At 41.0% G+C, this 18,479-nt stretch overlaps 1 protein-coding gene across 1 annotated transcript in view; it reads left to right on the plus strand.

Moving 5' to 3' along the window:
* LOC114574101 (Fc receptor-like B) overlaps nt 1–7,628 on the plus strand; it is a 28,914-nt gene extending 21,286 nt beyond the window's left edge. The window contains exons 4-6 of the mRNA XM_028606422.1: nt 6,079–6,321; nt 6,394–6,549; nt 7,389–7,628. Of these exons, the coding sequence (XP_028462223.1) occupies nt 6,079–6,321; nt 6,394–6,536 (386 nt within the window). The 3' untranslated portion in view covers nt 6,537–6,549; nt 7,389–7,628. The remainder of the gene's footprint in view (nt 1–6,078; nt 6,322–6,393; nt 6,550–7,388) is intronic.
* The last annotated feature ends 10,851 nt before the right edge of the window (nt 7,629–18,479 follow it).

Consider the following 18,479-nt stretch of genomic DNA (forward strand, 5'->3'; position numbering starts at 1 on the left):
GGGAGCCAATGGGCTTTCAGTATCTTGCCCAAGGACACTTTGACATCTTGGGCCCTATTTTAACGATCTAAACGCACACTATTAAGTGCCTGGCGCAGGTGCGTTTAGGACGTGTACGAATCCACAAAAAAAGGTCCGCATGCCGGGCGCAGTGGTGGATTTAGCATTTTGGGGGCACAAGGCAAACACAGTCATGTCCCCATCTGTTGTTCTCCACCTTTATTAAATTTTTATTTAATGCTTTTCAAAGCCGATCCTCTCTGCACTATTGCGCAGTGTTCTTTGTCTGTCAGTTCTTTGGGCCAGAGTGCTGGGTCATCTTAATGTACAAGACATTGCTTAGTAGGGGGACTGCTAGACACTAATGTGTCTTTGCACTGTTGGGAGATGTGGCACATGGAGACAGACAGCTAGAAGACGAGTGGCCTCAGAGCCGGTTCCGACTGCCTGGAGCTGTCCTGTTGGATTTCTGTGCTGTTTTGGGCCCAGCGTTACAGAGAGGAGCACTCAGAGATACCACGCCGTGCCTGTCCCACTTCAAGGGGGGGTCAGCTCCGGCGTCCCGTGGCAGAAACACTTTCTCTGTGTAGAGCTAGGCGTTTTTTGAATCAACTTTCATATCGTGCCCATGCTGTCGGTATGGATGAATATTCATTTGGGGCGTTTCACTGGCTATTTAAGGGCAACTATGGGCGTGACATGAAGCCGCCAAAGCTGCGCCACATTGTGATTTATTGTTGTTGATTGTGATTTATAAAGGGAATCTGGCGTAGGACGTGCGTGTGCACGATTTTTGGTGTTTAGTGTGTTGTCATGTTTCATCCGTACGCCACTTCTGACAGTGTCAGCTGGTCCAGGTATGTTGGCCAGCTGGTTTACATTTGGGATGGTTGAGGTAGCTAGAGCACAACGGCTTATAGGATCGCCTGTTTCATTTTTTGTGGAAATACTAATGTTAACTGACACATCACGTAAGAATTAAGAATACTACTTCCTAAGAAGGCAGGGATTTAAACACACACACACACAAACACGGCCGGGGAGGTGTTGCAACTTCACTCTCCACCAGAGAATAAAGAATCCTGTTTGAAACCGGTTTTATTGGTTACATCTGACACAGAAGCAAGATGATAATTCAAAAGATGCCTCTTATAGTGGCTCCGCTGGATGGACTCTGAGGAGGAACACAACCAGAGAAACAAGGACTCAGTGTGGAGATGGCTGGGGAAGATCTGCTGGTTCTTCCTGTAAAATCAGCTACATGGACCCTTTGGACAGTGGAGTTTACTGGTGTGAGTCCAGAGAGGGAGCAACCAGTAACAGCATCACCATCACTGTCACTGGTAAGATCAGACTGTGGAGTCAGTATTGATGAAGCTGTGTGTGAATGGATGACATGCTGTAGTTTGTCTCTGTGTTGAGGTGGACCAGTGATCCTGCAGAGTCCTGTCCTCCCTGTGATGGAGGGAGAAGACCTCACTCTGACCTGTAGAACAAAGATGTCCTCCAACCTCCCAGCTGGTTTCTATAAAGATGGCTCCTTCATCAGGACTGAGCCTGCAGGTCACATGACCATCCACCATGTTTCCAGGTCTGATGAAGGCCTCTACAAGTGTCTCATCAGCAGTGTTGGAGAGTCTCCACCCAGCTGGGTCTCTGTCACAGGTGAGGAGGTTACCTTTGATTTCAGGAGTTCATTCATCCAGATATTCACCTGACAGCTGATTCTCTCTACAGGGAAACCAAAGACCCCCCTTCCTCAGGCTCAGCTCCGCCCCTTGCCTCAGACCCCCTCCACATTGTGTTCAGACTAGTTTGCTACCTGGTGGTGTTCTGTCCCGACGGCATCTCTCCTTTCATGACAACATGATGACATGAACTGACAACATGATCTGTGTGTGTGTGTGTGTGTGTGTGTGTGTGTGTGTGTGTGTGTGTGTGTGTGTGTGTGTTTGTTTGTGTGTGTCTGTGTGTGTGTGTACATATGTGTGTTTCTGTGTTTGTGTGTGTGTAGAATGGGCACACAAGCACAGGAAAGTTGTAGGAGTGTGTGTATGGAGATGTCTTTCATCTCCTGAACAAAAAAAAGTTGAATAAATCACTCTAAATTCAAAGAAAGTAGTCACAATGAATTGTGTTGAAAAATCTGATGAAAAATGTCATATTTATGGTACAGGGAATGTGTACATTGGTCATTTTTGACCGGAACAATGTTAGAAGGTTAAGCGCAACAAGCTAAAAAAGCCTTTCATACATCAGTCTGTCCTGTTCCTGAACTACCTGAGATCTTAATCCAGAGGTTTTAATGGGATATGTTTGTCGTTTATACGTCTTTGTCATTTATACGTCTATGGAAAGGGTCTTATGTGTAACTGTGTGCTCATTTCTTAAATGGAATTGTTAATTGACAATACGGCTGTATAGTATCTTAGCTAGTTCAGAAAATGTCATGACAAAACTTTATTTATTTAAGACACTAGAGAGAAACTTGGGCCAGGAACAGTTTGTATTAAACTGTTTTTATAACTCTGAATTTTGTATCTTTACATGAGGACAGGACAGACAGACTTCTTTCCCTTTATGTCTGTAACTTCAGAGAAATAACCACAATCACAAATAAACACATATGGAAATAATCCTCTTTAAGAATATCTGATCACAAACAACGTTTATCTCTACAGATGTAAACTTAAAGTTTCCTGTCTACTGCACAGGAAACCAGACATTAAAGCACACAGAGGAAATGTGTGGTTTTTGCTGCTTTGAGTCAAACATTCAAAGTGCTCGGTGTCACATCATCAACAGGTACGATGGGACAAACATCTCTGCAATGGCTGATCTGTAAGTACACTCTGTTCTTTTCTAATTTCTGTCAGAACATTGCTGTGCAGAGAAGAATGAAGGCGAGATAAGATCAGCTGGAAAATTTCAGATATGATAACATCTTACGGTTTTGATCAGTGTGAGCAAAAAGATTTTTGATTGGATTAGATTCAACTTAATTGTCATTGGGTAGTGTACAAGTACAAAGACAGCGAAATGCAGTCCAACCAGAAGTGCAAAAAAAACAGAAAAGTGCAATGTGATATACAAGTTTAGACAGGTGGTGCATAGGCAGTATAAGAAATATATGGCAGTGTATAAGAGCAGAATAAATATGGCTATGTAATATGAACAATGTATGAGCCACATGTACAGATATGTGCAACGTAGCAGCAGTGACATTTTACTAGTAGTAAGAATATAGATATGGATATATGCAGTGTATTAACAGAATATATATACATATACAGTATATATAGTATATATATATATATATATATATATATATATATATATATATATATTAAAATGTTATGTTTGTTCTGTTAAAGTTCTCATTAAAAACAAAAGGCTGGCCATTTAGCACCATGGACTCCATCTTCTCTGAGCCCACTGTTGTTCTGTCTGTCTGCAGTAGAAACTCACAACTAACCTGAGGTCCATTTCTCTTCAGTTCTGACCTCAATGCTGAGCAGCACAACACACCAAGGTCGGTAAAGTCCTTCTATTATATTTGTAACTCCCTGATTCAGTCTGAGAAACCCTTATAGTAGAGTGGGACCTGAGGAGGCATGACATTTTAAGTTACATTGATCACATTACATAGGAAACAAACACAATCAGCACTTTTCTCAGCTAAATGTGTCAGAGCGGAAGTGAGTCACAGATCCTGTAATTTCTACTAGACGCTGCTGTGATAACAGACTGCATTAAAGTGAACGCCCAACTTCTCTCTACAGACGCAAACTTACAAGTTTTTACTCATTCATTTAATTGTGTTTAATGGCAGTAGAGTTGATTTTTCCCCTTGGTGCAGTCCGTTTACGTAAGTGTGAATGCAGAAATCGCACTCGGTTGCGCACTAGAAGCAGACCAAACAAGCCTACACTTCGGTATGCTGTCAATCACAATATGTGTTTTGTGGTGAGAACGGCTGTGCACTCGGCAAGTCTGAGCGAAACAGCTCCTGTAGTCTGGTGTGCTTTACCATCTGAGATGCGGCAGTGCAGCAAACTGAAGCAGCTTTGATGTTTTTCTCACAGTCAACAGTCAACCCCATCACTTGCATCTCGGTGGTCAAACCAGCCGCCGCTAAAGTTGGAGACAGACACTGGCAGAGCAGAGCCAAGTCTCTGTGAGTGGGGCAGACGTAGAAACAATGTCTAAAGAGCAGTGTTTGGCAAGTTACTTTAAAAAAAGTAACTAAATTAGTTACTCAGTTACAACTTATCAACGTAACTAGTTACTTCAGAAAGTAACTATTGCGTTACTTTCAAGTATATTTAGTTAACTTTCAAGTACACTTCCACCCCTCTTTAACAGAACTTAAAATACATGTGCATGTTCAATTATTTATGATAAATCTGAATATTATAATGAAATGGACACTTAATACAATACATTATTAACAGAAACAATGTACACAAATCTAAACTATTTTAATGTTGCTGTGGGACAAAGTGAGACTAGCTTCCAATCCAATGCCATGTATGTATGGATGGATGGATAGATGAATGAATGAATGTTCAGGAGCTAAAGTTGGATACAGTGTGTCTGAAGTTGTGTTGCATCTTATTACATTTGTACTAAAAAGAGTGTATATATTGTTTTAAGACATTTTTGGTACATTGCTTAAAGAACATAATTTAATTTAGATGTATTTGTTGGCTGGCTGCAGCCTCTTGAAGTGAGATTGTCATTGGCCAGAGAAAGAGATTTATTTATATGGGGATGTATTTTTTATTTTTTATGTATTACCTGTTTATTTTTGGATTTCTTAGTTTTGCGATACATTGCACTTCTCAGTTACAATGAAAGCACTTCATATTGTTACACTGTTCTACTTTTTCGAGGCTACTTTTGGATTATTTGGGCTTGCCATACCTGTCCCTCGTTGACTGACTCGCTTGTGTTGTTCGTTGTGTGTCTGACTATGCGTGCTTTTGAACACCCGCCCAACTCTACCTCTGATTGGCTTACCATGAAATTTTACTCAACCTCAGCAAATCGTCAGCATTTATGTGCTTGTCTCGCGCACTGCCCACTAACCAATGAAGAACAGTAAAAAAAAAGCCTTTGACTCTCGGCTCAGACTCAGAGATCTAGTTGGTCTGATGAAAAAAAAAAGCTTCAATTATAGTAACACGCCACAATTTTTGGCAGTAACGGTATCGGCGTTATCAAGATGGGAAGAGTAATCAATTTGATTACTCGTTATTGAAATAAGTAACGCCTTTAATAACGCCTTTATTTATACACTGTTATTCCCATCACTGCTAAAGAATGATTTTAATGTAATTAACTGATTTGACGTCCGGAACACAGGACCTTTTTCCTGTATTTACTTCTCTTGCTCCCGCCCCCCAGACACATCTGACCAATAAGAGGAGTAAAAAATGTTCAGTGATGCATCTTTGGTTTGCTTAGGTTTTCTCCATGTGAAACTAAACTGAACCATGGGGAAAAATCTGCAGGTTTACAAACTCATCAACTGTTTCAGACCAGAGGAAACGAACTTCAGGTGTGAAAACAAGTGACATTTCATCCTATCAGAGTCAACCTTGGTGATTGCCACTAGCTTTTCACACCTCAAATATGGCAACTAGTGACAGTCTTCAGTCTCTGCACAAACAAGTTTGGGTTTCAGACTTTCTTCTCGGGGTCATTTAGTGTTTTCTAAACCCTCCTTCCAGCCTCTCTGACTGTGAGTCCCAGCAGCTCTCAGATGTTTCAAGGACAATTTGTCTCTCTGAGCTGTGAGGAGGACGACAGTTCTGCTGGATGGACTCTGAGGAGGAACACGAGTGATAAAACCAGGACTCAGTGTGGAGATGGCTGGGGAAGACCTGCTGGTTCTTCCTGTAACATCAGCCACATGGTCTCATGGCACAGTGGAGTGTACTGGTGTGAGTCCAGAGAGGGAGCAACCAGTAACAGCATCACCATCACTGTCACTGGTAAGATCAGACTCTGGAGTCAGTATTGATGAAGCTGTGTGTGAATGGATGACATGCTGTAGTTTGTCTCTGTGTTGAGGTGGACCAGTGATCCTGCAGAGTCCTGTCCTCCCTGTGATGGAAGGAGAAGACCTCACTCTGACCTGTAAAACAAAGACTCCCTCCAACCTCCCAGCTGGTTTCTATAAAGATGGTGTCTTCATTGGGAATGAGCATGAAGGTCACATGACCATCCACCATGTTTCCAGGTCTGATGAAGGCCTCTACAAGTGTCTCATCAGCAGTGTTGTAGAGTCTCCACCCAGCTGGGTCTCTGTCACAGGTGAGGAGGTTACCTTTGATTTCAGGAGTTCATTCATCCAGATATTCACCTGACAGCTGATTCTCTCTACAGAGAAACCAAAGACCACAAGACCTCCAACCTCTGCAGCGCCGCCCCCGGCCTCAGACCTCCTCCACCTTGTGTTCAGACTGGTTGTCCACCTGGTGGTGTTCTGTCCCGACACCATCTCCACCATCATGGTTTCTTTATATTGACACAGACCAACAGGTAAAAATCAATGTGCATGTGAGTGGATTGGAGTCTGAATACCCTTATTTTTTTTATGGTTCTAAAGATTATCTTGCCAGATATTCTGAGGTGTGAGATATGTCCGATCTGCTCGGAAATCACAAATAATAAACATGTTCAATATTTACGATCTAATATCCAGTTGTGAGTGGGGAATGCAGAGGACAGCTGAAGATGCAGTCCAATCTTGTAGTCCCCAGACAGGTCCCTGATACCATTACAAAAGAGGGGCCATCAGGGACATTATTAATTATTACCTCATACACATATGCTACTGAAACACTGTCATTTACAATAAAATGAAATATGCTCTCATATACACCGGTGTTTGGTCTTTTAAGCCCCCAACGTTTTCTTTAAGGCAGCAATGCCTGGAAGGCACTAGGATTAGGCAATGGTTAGGGTTAGGGTTAGGTGCCTTAAAGTCAACAGTTGCAGCGTTGCCTTGAAGTTGACGTTGGGGGCTTAAAACCGCATCAAGTATATACTCCACTGAAACCCTTCTCAAGCATGTTGGTGGTTTAGGCTTGTCTGTCCAGACGAGGTTAAGGTATTTAGGTGTTGTTTTTTTAATCTGCGCTGTCCTTGGAGTATCACTACTAACAGTTTATTAGAAACTGCTTCTTCCAATTGAGGAACATATCCAAACCAAAAACTGACAAAGGTTGAATTGGAAATGATCATCCAAGCTAGTACTGGGCAAACTTTACCTAGAGGAGTCTTATCAATATTTTCACTTTTCTGCTTTTATCAAATACAATTTTGCTTATCGCTTCTTTTAATACTGTTTACAAAAAGTGTATTGACTCCTCTGACAGGAAATTACCTACCTGTTTCCATGGCAGCAGCCCCACCCACCCGAGCCGGAGGAGTTCTTGGCTGAGATGACATTGTTGGGGTCAACACCGTGCATCCCATCTGAGAACAATCGTAGACAGAGTCTACCGTTACATCAGGAAGAAGATATACTTTTGATTGAAACATATTCAATATGAAATCATTGCTTTGAGATTGAGTTGTTCCTTTATCTTTTTTTCTTCAATTCTCATTAGCGTTTTGATTTCCTCTTTGATCTGTCCTTCTTTTGTATATTTGAGTTAGTGTTTTAAGGTTGCTCTTAGCCTTGTTGTTTTTATTTTGTGTTTTATGCTTTGTCTTGCTGGTTTTATGTTTTTATATGCTTGCTCTGTTAAGCACTTTGGTCTGTCTAGCGGCTGTTTAAATGTGCTATATAAATAAATGAACTTGAACTTTATTTCCAGCCACAGCCATCTCTGTAATCCAGAATATTTTCAATAAAGTTAGTTCCTGTATCTTTTCTTGAAGTCTATATTGTTCTGTAGTCAGATTAGGGTCAGCCATATGTTCCCACAGCCCTTTGTTCCCACAGACCTATGTTCCCACATTTAGAATATTTTTCTTAAAATTAGGCCCTATGTTCCCATAGCCCTATGTTCCCTCATTTCCGGGACATTTTCAAAATTAGGTTTTGTTTTCCTACATTTCCCTTCAATTTAATCCTTATCCTCCCACAACATTTGTTATGGTTAGGGGTTAGGGTTAGGGTTATGGGGATAAAATCTGATAAAAATGTATGAAAAAGGAAATGTGGGAACATAGGGCCGTGGGAACATAGGCACGCTCCCGTCAGATTCATATTGTGATGCTGTCTGCGTGTTTCCAGTCAGATTGAAAGTACCGCTGCTTGTTGTGGTTTGATTCTGCCTCACAGAGAGATCCTCTGCCTGTCTTTGTCGTGTGCGTTTCTACAGAGAACTAGGTCACTACACATGTACTTTACGATTAGTGTGCATTCTTTCCTACCAGCCCTAACTCTCTAGTCTTCCATAACTCAGGAACCTTGCCCTACAGCCCAGCTACCTGTCCTCACCATTGGCATGCAAATGGCAACCCGCCAAGTGCCACTCTCCGCCAAAGGTTCTGCGGTTTAATCAGCGTTGTGCAGTCATTTGTCACATGATGTCACATAGTAGAAAGTTTAATGCACTATTCAGTTCTAACATTTAGATAAAACAAGTAGTTGAGTATCCCTGTAATTGTCTTCTTTTCAATCCAAACATTTCCACTCTCTACTGTAGTGATTTTCTTTTCTCTACCAGACTGTCATCACGCTTATTCACACAAAATGTAGTAGTTTAACACATCAGAGTTGGGAAATACAATGATTAGAGTAGACCTACTGTCTGTGTGATTTTGACCATCAGAATATAATTGGCACAACTCTGAATGTGTTTCTCCTCATTTGCTCGTCACGTCTGTCAGTATGTTTTAACTTTTTTATAATTTCTTTCCCCATGCTGATGAGTAACACTTATTTAATTGTAATTTGTTTTTGTAACATTCAAACCTGTGACCTTTGAAACAAATATCGCCCTATATCATCATTACTATTCTTCAACACATATAAACATATTGATAGGACATAGACATGCTTGCTTCATTGTCTTTCTTGGCGATATGACAACAACACTTTCTCTATAGCTGTCTGAGCAATTAAACCCTCCCACTTCCTCTTTGACTTGAGTGTATTGGCGACAGAGAGAGAGAGAGAGAGAGAGAGAGAGAGAGAGAGAGACAGAAACAGAGAGATACAGAGAGAGACAGATATAGAGAGTAAGAGAGAGAGACAAATAAAGTTTCCAGCGATCAAAACCCAAGAGGTGAGCCCTGAAACCAGTCCCCTCTGTCAGCTGGTTCTGAAGTTAACTAATACACTAACCCATCCATCTCAGACCAGCACTGCTTTCCAAAATCAGATCAAAGTCAAACAAATTATGAATCAAAGTAAGACAAATACCTGGAACATTGGGATGATCAAAAACAAAATCACAGTCCAAATTAGAATGCTACTTGTCACTAAAAAGAGATTATGAATTAGCAGAGTACCTCTCCACCGTTAGAGATACAAGGCAGAGACAGATTCTTACCAAGTTCAGGGTTAGGGTTAGGTTTGACCACAGCCTCGCCGTAGAGAAAGGCCGCTACAAACAAGCATGGCTTCCAAGAGAGCAGCGGATCTGTGGTCACTGTACGACTGGTGAGGTTGAGACAGAGATGCACTTTCTTTTACACTGTCCAAAGTTTGAACAGATAAGAAAAGGATATTTTCTAAAATTTTCAAGCAAAATTGCAAATTTTCGCTCCCTTGAAGACTCTAATGAACTGGCCCAGCTGCTAGGAGAAGGACTGACTGCTCCGCTGGCTGCCAAATACATCGCAGGTTGCCATAACATGAGGCACAGGCGGTCGGAAACCTTGCCACAATGCCTGACCTAATGTCTGTATTAATCCAATGTATTGTAATGCATAGACTGTCTATATATATATATATATATATATATATATATATATATATATGTGTGTGTGTGTGTGTGGGGGGGGGTGTGGGTGTGTGTGTGTGTGTGTGTATGTATGTGTTTGTGTGTATGTGTACATGCGTGTGTGTGCGAAAAAGAGAAGAAAGTGAGTGTGTACATACATGTTACTGTTTCCCTTAATGCTGTCTATGTTCTAAGTGTTACTGTAAACACTGTTATGCTGTTTTGCTTGTGCTTTGGCAACACTGTACCTACAGTCATGCTAATAAAGCTACCTTGAAATGAATTGAATTGAGAGAGAGAGAGAGAGAGAGTAAGAGAGTAAGTGAGAGAGAGAGAGTAAGACAGAGAGTAAGAGAGAGTAAGAGAGAGAGAGAGAGAGAGAAAGAAAGAGAAAAGAAAGTGACTTCTGAGAACAGGAAGAGCTCATTCATTCAACACGAGGACGAGCTGGGGAGCGGACATTTGCGCTAACGTGCTCCGGTGATTTTTAACTAAAGAAAATATTCTTTAATAGTATTTTTAAACTTCTTAAACTTCTTTCTTTAATTATATATTTAAACTGTATTAAGTATTTAACCTGCCTAAGACTTGGACTCTGACACAGATGAAGATAAGATAGCAGCAGAATTTACCGCTGTCATGGCCCATGGTCATGGTCCAATGTTGTTCCTCTGGTTGTTGTTACATCAGGCTGACGCACCTTCTGGTAAATATCAGCTTTTTTAAAGATTCATGGAGACTTTATTTCTGACCTGTGTGGTTATGATGCATGTGTTAAAAACACTGATAGTTTCAGAGGAATAGTCTTAATGTACAGCCAAACAGGTATTACAGGATACAGTAGCAGGCAAGAGATTTTGTACACGGAAGTTATAAAAAATTAATTTTGATTGTATCTACAGAGAAATAACCCACAGTAGAATGTCCTGATTGACCAGTGTAGTAAGTAAAGGTTGTATTCAACTTTGTCAGTTACTTTAAAATCTAAAAGAGGGATTGTCACACGTGTTTCTAAAATAGGGTGGAAGGAAGAGAGTGAGGGGAAGGAGACAGAGAGAGCGAGGGAGAGAGTGTTTGTGTTTGTGTGTGTGTTTGCATGCGTGAGTGTGTCTGTGTGTGTGTGTCTGTGTCTGTGTGTTTGTGTGTGTCTCTCTGTATGTGTGTGAGTGTGTTTGTGTGTGTGTGTGTGTGTGTGTGTCTGTGTGTGTGTCTCTGAGTGTGTGCGTCTGTGTGTGTGTTTGTGTGTGTGTGTGCCTCTCTGTTTTGTGTGTGTGTGTGTGTGTTTGTGTGTGTTTACGGAAAAAATGAGGAGAAGGAAACAGAGAGAGAGAGTGTTTGTGTGTTTTTGTGTGTGTGTATGTTTGTGTGTGTGAGTCTCTTTGTTTGTGTCTATGTGTATGTGTGTCTGTGTATGTATGTGTGTCTGTGTGTCTGTCTGTGTGTGTGGGTTTTGCAGGAAATGAGACTTATTTGACTACATCTCCTGATTTCTATCTTTTGTTATTGTTCAGCATGCATATATCAACTTCAGTGTGTGTGTGTGTGTGTGTGTGTGTGTGTACCTCTATTTAAATGTAGAGCCTGACACAGTAGTTCACATTAGTAGACAGAGGAAACAAAAGCACATACAAAACACAAATATACACAACAAATCAATACACGTACCTTTAACTCAACATTGTAATAGTGAAACCAAGTTGGGACAGATCTACAGGTAAGAATAACATCACGATTCGATGAACAAAATAAAAATAACGCTTCTTGCGAGCGTGCATTTGCGTGCCACTCAGACACCGCAAATAGTCACCAATGAACAGGGAACTCCCTGCTGAGTTAAATGATACCTCACACAAGACTCTACGTCATACAGTTCCTTAGGCGTGGCTTAAGCATAGAGGGCGGGCCAAACCATCACCAATTAATAGGGAAGTCTCTGCTGGGTTCAATGATACCTCACATAAGACTCTACAATAAACAGGTAACCATTTCTGTTAGGGGGCATGGCTAAGCACAGAGGGGCGGGCCAAACAATCACTGATGAATAAGGAAGACTCTGCTGAGTTCAATGATACCTCACACAAGACTCTACCTTAAACAGTTCAAATGTTATGAAAGGGGGCGTGGCCTGAGTAAGTGGCCATGGTTAAAGTATAGAGGGCGGTTCAGTATCACATGTAGACCACACATTATAAGTTTCATGTAAATCGGATGATGTTTGTCATATAAGGTGCATTTACAGTTGCCAGCGGGGGGCGCTATGACCAAAAGTCAATTTTGGCCTGTAGGTGTCCTCAGGCCTGGACCCTTGTCAATTGTCACAAATTCCGGGCAGATACGACAACGTACACTCAAGTTACAACAACTTCTTTGTTCATCGCTAAACACTCAAAATGGCCGACACGCCACGCCCACACCGTCTGACGAAAAGTTTTTCTTTTAATAACTTTTCATCGTTATGGTGTTGGGATGGTACAGACCAAGTTTGAAGTCCATCGGATGAAATCTCTAGGAGGAGTACGTTAAAGTATAGCACCTTCACTTTTAGGCCTACTTCCTGTTGCCACTAGGGGGTGCTATGACTTTAAGTAAATATCGGCCTTTATTTGTCCTCAGGGTCGGACTCTTATGAATCCTGAAAAGTTTCGAGGTAATCGGACAACGTACACTCGAGTTACACCCACTTCCTGTTTCGGCGGCAAAACGCTCAAAATGGCTGCCACGCCGTGGCCACGCCCTTTGACGAAAAGTTTTTCTTTTAACAACTTTTCATCTTTAACATCTTAAGATGGCACAGACCGAGTTTGAAGTTGATCGGATGAAATCTCTAGGAGGAGTTCGTTAAAGTACGACATGTGGAAATGGACAAAATTGCACTAATTTCGAACTTTGAAATCAAAATGGTGGACTTCCTGTTGGGTTTAGGGTATGGCTCTTATGACGTTTTTGTACATTTTGACATGTTACATATGTGTACCAAGTTTCGTGAGTCTACGTTAAACGCACTGCAGGGGCTAAATTTTTGTGTAATGTAAATTTTCACCAGACTTGATGCGACCGCCAATTTTGGTGTGTTTTTGAATATGTTAAGCCCCTCAAAATACCCTGCTTTTGAGAGAAAAGGAGCAAAAACCTACCTACTTTTGACTTTCGACCTCCCCCCACTGGGACCAGCGCTCACACAGCGTCTTACACAGCGTTAGTGTGATTAATACATGGAATACATAAATATTACAGTGCTTTACTTTCACTAGCTATGTGTACAAATGCTTCATGAGAACAGGCTGAGGTGTGACACTACAGAGGTTTTCTGCAGTGTCCTGGGGAGTCCTTTTGAAATGGAATGACTTTTTATTATAAATTATTGATTATTATTGTTTTTCAGACCCAATTGAGGTAACAGTTGATCCTGGAGATAATGTCACTCTGAACTGTAAGGCTCCTGATCCCTCCATCATAGCTGTAGAGTGGACCAGACCTGACCTGGTGCAACCACAGTACGTCCTCTATTACAGCGATGGACACTTGGACACAACCCACCAGCATCAATCCTATAAGGGCAGGGTGGAGCTGGTGGACAGAGATATGAAGGACGGGAACGTGTCTTTTATTCTGAAGAATGTGAGCAGAAACGATACTGGAACATACGAGTGTCGAGTTAAACCACATGATTCAAGACGTAAAAAGAGAGCCAACATTGAATCTGAGCCAATCACGATCATCCGACTGCAGGTTACAGACTCCGGTAAGTGAGTCTCTCTGAGAGTTTGTTTTTTCTGTGTAGCATGTTGTAGCCCAAGGCATTCTCCTGAACAGGTTCATATGACATATTTTAAGCACACCAATTTGTATGACATCCTACAAAATTGGTCACGTGTCTCCGGCTACAGACCTACGTGAGCTGTCAGCCGAATCAGAGGCCGTTGGTAGTTGAGTTAAGCTGAGAAAAAGAGCATCATGTGGCGACAACAGTTATTGAAACACTCCTGGGACATGAACACCTGTTTCCTGGGTGAAAGGCTTGTGTTTTCTCCTTAACTTCTTCAGGACATGAACACCTGTTTCCTGGGTGAAAGTCTTGTGTTGTCCCTTTCATTTCTTCCAGGACATGAACTCTGCTCCCCCTCTTGAAAGCCCTGTGTTTTAGGAATCAAACATCCCCCCCGATCTCCTCCCTACAAGGATCTTCATGCTCTAATACAGCAGCAGCCAATGTGCTAAATACATGGAATACATATGAGTTACAGTGCTTAACTTTTCATAGCTATATGTACGAACGCTTCATGAGAACAGGCTGTGTAGCTGCAGTTTCAAACAGCAATCAGGAATACTCAAGAGAGGAAGAAGGCTCCTCCACTATCTAGACATTTCCTGACTTTTGTGTTTTTTCAACTTTAGGTTCAAACAGTGAAAACAAAATGAAGGATGTACCTGAGGATGGAAACTCCTCTCCTGTAGGCCAATACGTTGGATGGGCAGCAGGTGTTCTAGGTGGACTGCTTCTTGTAGCTGTTGTTGGTGTCATGATATATATAAAACGTAGGGACAATAGACCAGAACCGCCTCCGACGACAGAGACGGAATCCATTCCTCTGTAAAGTCACTGACCTCGTGTGTGAGGTCATGTGTAAATCTGTAGTAGTTTCTCCTTCAAAAAATCCATGTACTTTGAGTCCTGTAGGGCAGGGGTGTCAAACTCAAGTTCACTCAGGGCCAGTGGTGGAATGTAACGAAAAATACAAATACTTCTTCACTGTACTTAAGTACATTTTTAACATATCTGTACTTTAAGTAAGTACAATCAATAGTGCATACTTTTGACTTTTACTTTGTTACATTTTGCAGCAATTATCTATACTTCCTACTCCACTACATTTCTCCAATGTTCCGTTACATTTTCTGATCAGTTTGTCCCCCTGCCAAAACGTCTTCCTGACCGTCTCACCAGTCTGCAGGGAAGCCTTCAGCAGCTGCTCCTGCACCAGCGGCAGTCTGTCCAGCTCCCGATGCTGCTCACGATATTACGAATCCCACTATGGCCACGCTCCCGATACTGCTGCTGCTCCCGATGCTCTGCTTGGTCATAAGTGAAGCATCCGTTCACATAGGGTTAATATACAACACTCCCGGTCCTCGTGGCTGTGAAGCCACGTACTTGTTGTCCAAGCCCGTGTGTTCTCGCTAGATAAATGTGTGTAGCATTCGCTGTCCCGTAGGAAATAATGCAGATCACCCTGATAGATAACCAGAATTGTAAGTCAGAATGTAAACTGGGCTACAGATGGTAAGCCCAATTACATTAAAATGCTACAGCCCATACTGTTTTTTTTTTACATATAGACATTATGATAAATCGTTATGCAAGCACTTTTACTTTTAATACTTAAAGTACATTTAAAATCAGGTACTTTTTACTTTTACTTAAGTAGGTTTGTCATAGTGGTACTTCTACTTTTACTAAAGTAAATATGTCTCTTGTTTTTTGTACTTTTACTTAAGTACTGAGATTCAGTACTTCCTCCACCACTGCTTCCATCCATCTTCGTCCGCTTATCCGGTTTACTGACATGCTTTCATTTAATAATAAAAGTTAAATATATTTGGATTTATTGTTGCATGTCTCATATAGCTTTCTCCCATACAGTTTGATTGCTATATAACCCTAAAAAAGTCAGCATATTCTTTTAAAAGCAGGCTCCCACACAGCTGGGTGTGGTTAAAGGTGACTTTCACAGCCTGACTATTGGGAATTTCTGACACTCAAAGTCAGCAAATCTGCCAAAATCTGTTACCTGACCTTTTTGTAGTGGTGCACAACTAGTCGGGCCAAAATCTGTTGTGAACTTAAATTGATATGCGGCCGGATAAAAATTTAACAGGGGCCGGATTTGGCGCCCAGGCCTTGAGTTTGACACATGTGCTCTCGGGTCTCCCATGGTAAGCTGGTCCCAGACGAGGGTCAGACAGAAAGAGATTTATTTAAATTTTTTGTAGATTTGTATTAGTCCTTTGTGGTTGTTTTATTCATAATGCTTCTTCTAGAAGTGTCATGTTGTTTTGAGCTTCATCAATCATCATCGAGTGACAGAGTCCTGTCTTTTTTAAGGGTGTTTTAAGAGCACTTCACTTAATTTGTAAAATTGAGAAGTGAAATGAATCTACAACGAATGGGAGTAACACGTTTTAACAGTGTTCCGAATAGGAATACATATACATAACGTGCACAATTCATAAAGCAGGTTGTGAAGTGAGTTTTATTTGCTTATACCTATGTGTTTACTTACTGCCTCTTTTGAACAATTGAACTGCATGTTCGATAAATCTCAGTCCATCAGGTCTATACTTGGATCTGGTTTATCTTATTGGAGCTGCTTCTGAATCACTGCATATTAAAGAATGAGTTGTCTGGTTCACTGTCCTCTACCCACCAAAGCACCCATGATATTGCCATCAACTCTGCTGGGAATAATACTGAAATCAGATCTGAAACTATGTCCCTTTTTAATTCTTAATTCAGGGATGGTTACTCCAAATGCCACGTTCCCTCTCTCTGAGTCCTTTGGTTCGTCTGAATGCATCTGTAAATTTTAACTATTCTTGCTGGGAATGAGACTTAACTTTTTTGACTACATCTCCTGATTTTTATCTTTTGTTATTGTTCAGCATGCATACATCAACTTCAGGTTCTGGGATTAGCCTGTGGTGGCAAATTTTATTTGAACCATTTGTTTAATGATATTAACGATTGGTTTAATGATTGTTTTATAACGCCACAAGATTTAGCTTCTTCATGTGTAGATTCAAAAAGCTCCAAGTGAAATAGTTGGCAACCGTGAACTATAGCCCAGTAGAATTATTTAGTTTTACTAGTTTGAACCTTCTCACATTGTTGACTTTTTAGCAGACAAAGTCAAGAAGGCCACAAACCGTGTCTCCTTCTGCCTCCTGAGATAAACTGTTGTTTAGGCTAATGAAAAGAACAGGAGCAGAGGGGAAGCTGAGACAATGGTGTGACTGTTAATGATGTCTCTCTTCAACTATGGCCATACTAAGAGGGGTGGCTTAACGGAGTTTCTTCACTATATGATGTTTTGATGTTTAGACTTTAGGTTAGAAAGACATTTTCAGTTGTGCTGCGTGTACCTTTGAAACTGTGTTTTCTCCATTTGCAAATGTAAATAAATACTCAAAGACCAAACTTTGGTTTAATTAACGGTCGTTATTCATTTTGATTTTATCATGAATATCACTAACGCTGCTGCTTCAAGGAAAACTTCCACCACAATTTGGCGTTGTCGGCAGGACGGTTGAGTTAACAGAGAAAAAGAGCTCCGTTGGGTCGCTGATGACTGGCTATCCAGGGATCAAAAATCACCTGCCTCATACCTCTAACCTTACAAAAGTTTTTCAGAGAGAAGAGGGTTAGGACCGCGGAGCGCTCTAGACTGTTTTCCACTCCGTTAAAAATGAACAGGAAGAGATTTCAAGCAGCACGTTAAGATAAAATTGATTAATTACAATTGGATTGTGAATTCAAGGTTTGTTCAAAAAATTCTAAACAAGCAACCGTTGCTAAACGAATTAAGTAATGAATAATTGGCGAAATCATTCTTTTTAACTAAAGAGAATAAATGAAACTAATTCTGACTTTTGGGAAGTGAGTAACTGGGTTAAAAAATTTTTGGGTCATTAGATAGGACAAAGATATAACTGAGGTTATGAATGACATCTTTTGGCAGACACGGACAACGTTGGACATATTTATGATTGAATTCTCATATGGTGATAAGACAATTGATTGACGGACAAGACCAGTAAGAGAACTGGCAGAACAGTAGGCAAGGCCTAAAGAATTAATCTACGAAACTGATAGCACGTTTCTTGATTAAAGAGGCGGACTGCAGAGTAAAACAAAACCAAAAATAGTTAACTATTTAAAAGATTTTTGACTGCAGGGCCGCACCAGGTTTTTCATACAAGTTTCCCGAGCAAAAAACAAATAGTCTAAACTCTAAACGAGTTCTGGACCCTTTAAGGACAACCTGCAGGACTGTCTGGGTTGTAACATTACTCTAAGAGAGCCTCTTGATTATTTAGAGACAGACTGCAACAAGGCAAACCATACTAAATAGGTTGAGTTATTTGACTATTAAGTTGATTTTGTCCGCAGGGCTGTACACGGGTTTTCACGTAAGTTTCCCGAACAAATAACCTTGCGGTGTGGTGACCATCACATCGACCAAGACATAGTATAGTATACGAAATTTCCCGTTCCAGTGATGCAACTGGACCCATAGTGGGAGAAATGACTCATAAATATGGACCGGAATGTTTGTGATGTCTGTCATAACTGGTCAAAAACCTTTGGCTTTCCGAGAAACGGATCTTTGTGTACAAAGACACTGAGAATGTTAAAGCAAGATTTTAGAAGAAGTAGAAAGAAAATTAATGGGAAAATCAATGATTAAGACAGAGGATTTAAAGCTACTGAGTAAAGGAAAAACAAAGAATGTTTTAAGATATAGATAAAATAGTGAGACAGGGAAAGATTGCAAAAACAAACATGCACCA

Source organism: Perca flavescens, chromosome 19, assembly GCF_004354835.1.
Source record: "Perca flavescens isolate YP-PL-M2 chromosome 19, PFLA_1.0, whole genome shotgun sequence".
Classification (NCBI taxonomy): domain Eukaryota; kingdom Metazoa; phylum Chordata; class Actinopteri; order Perciformes; family Percidae; genus Perca; species Perca flavescens.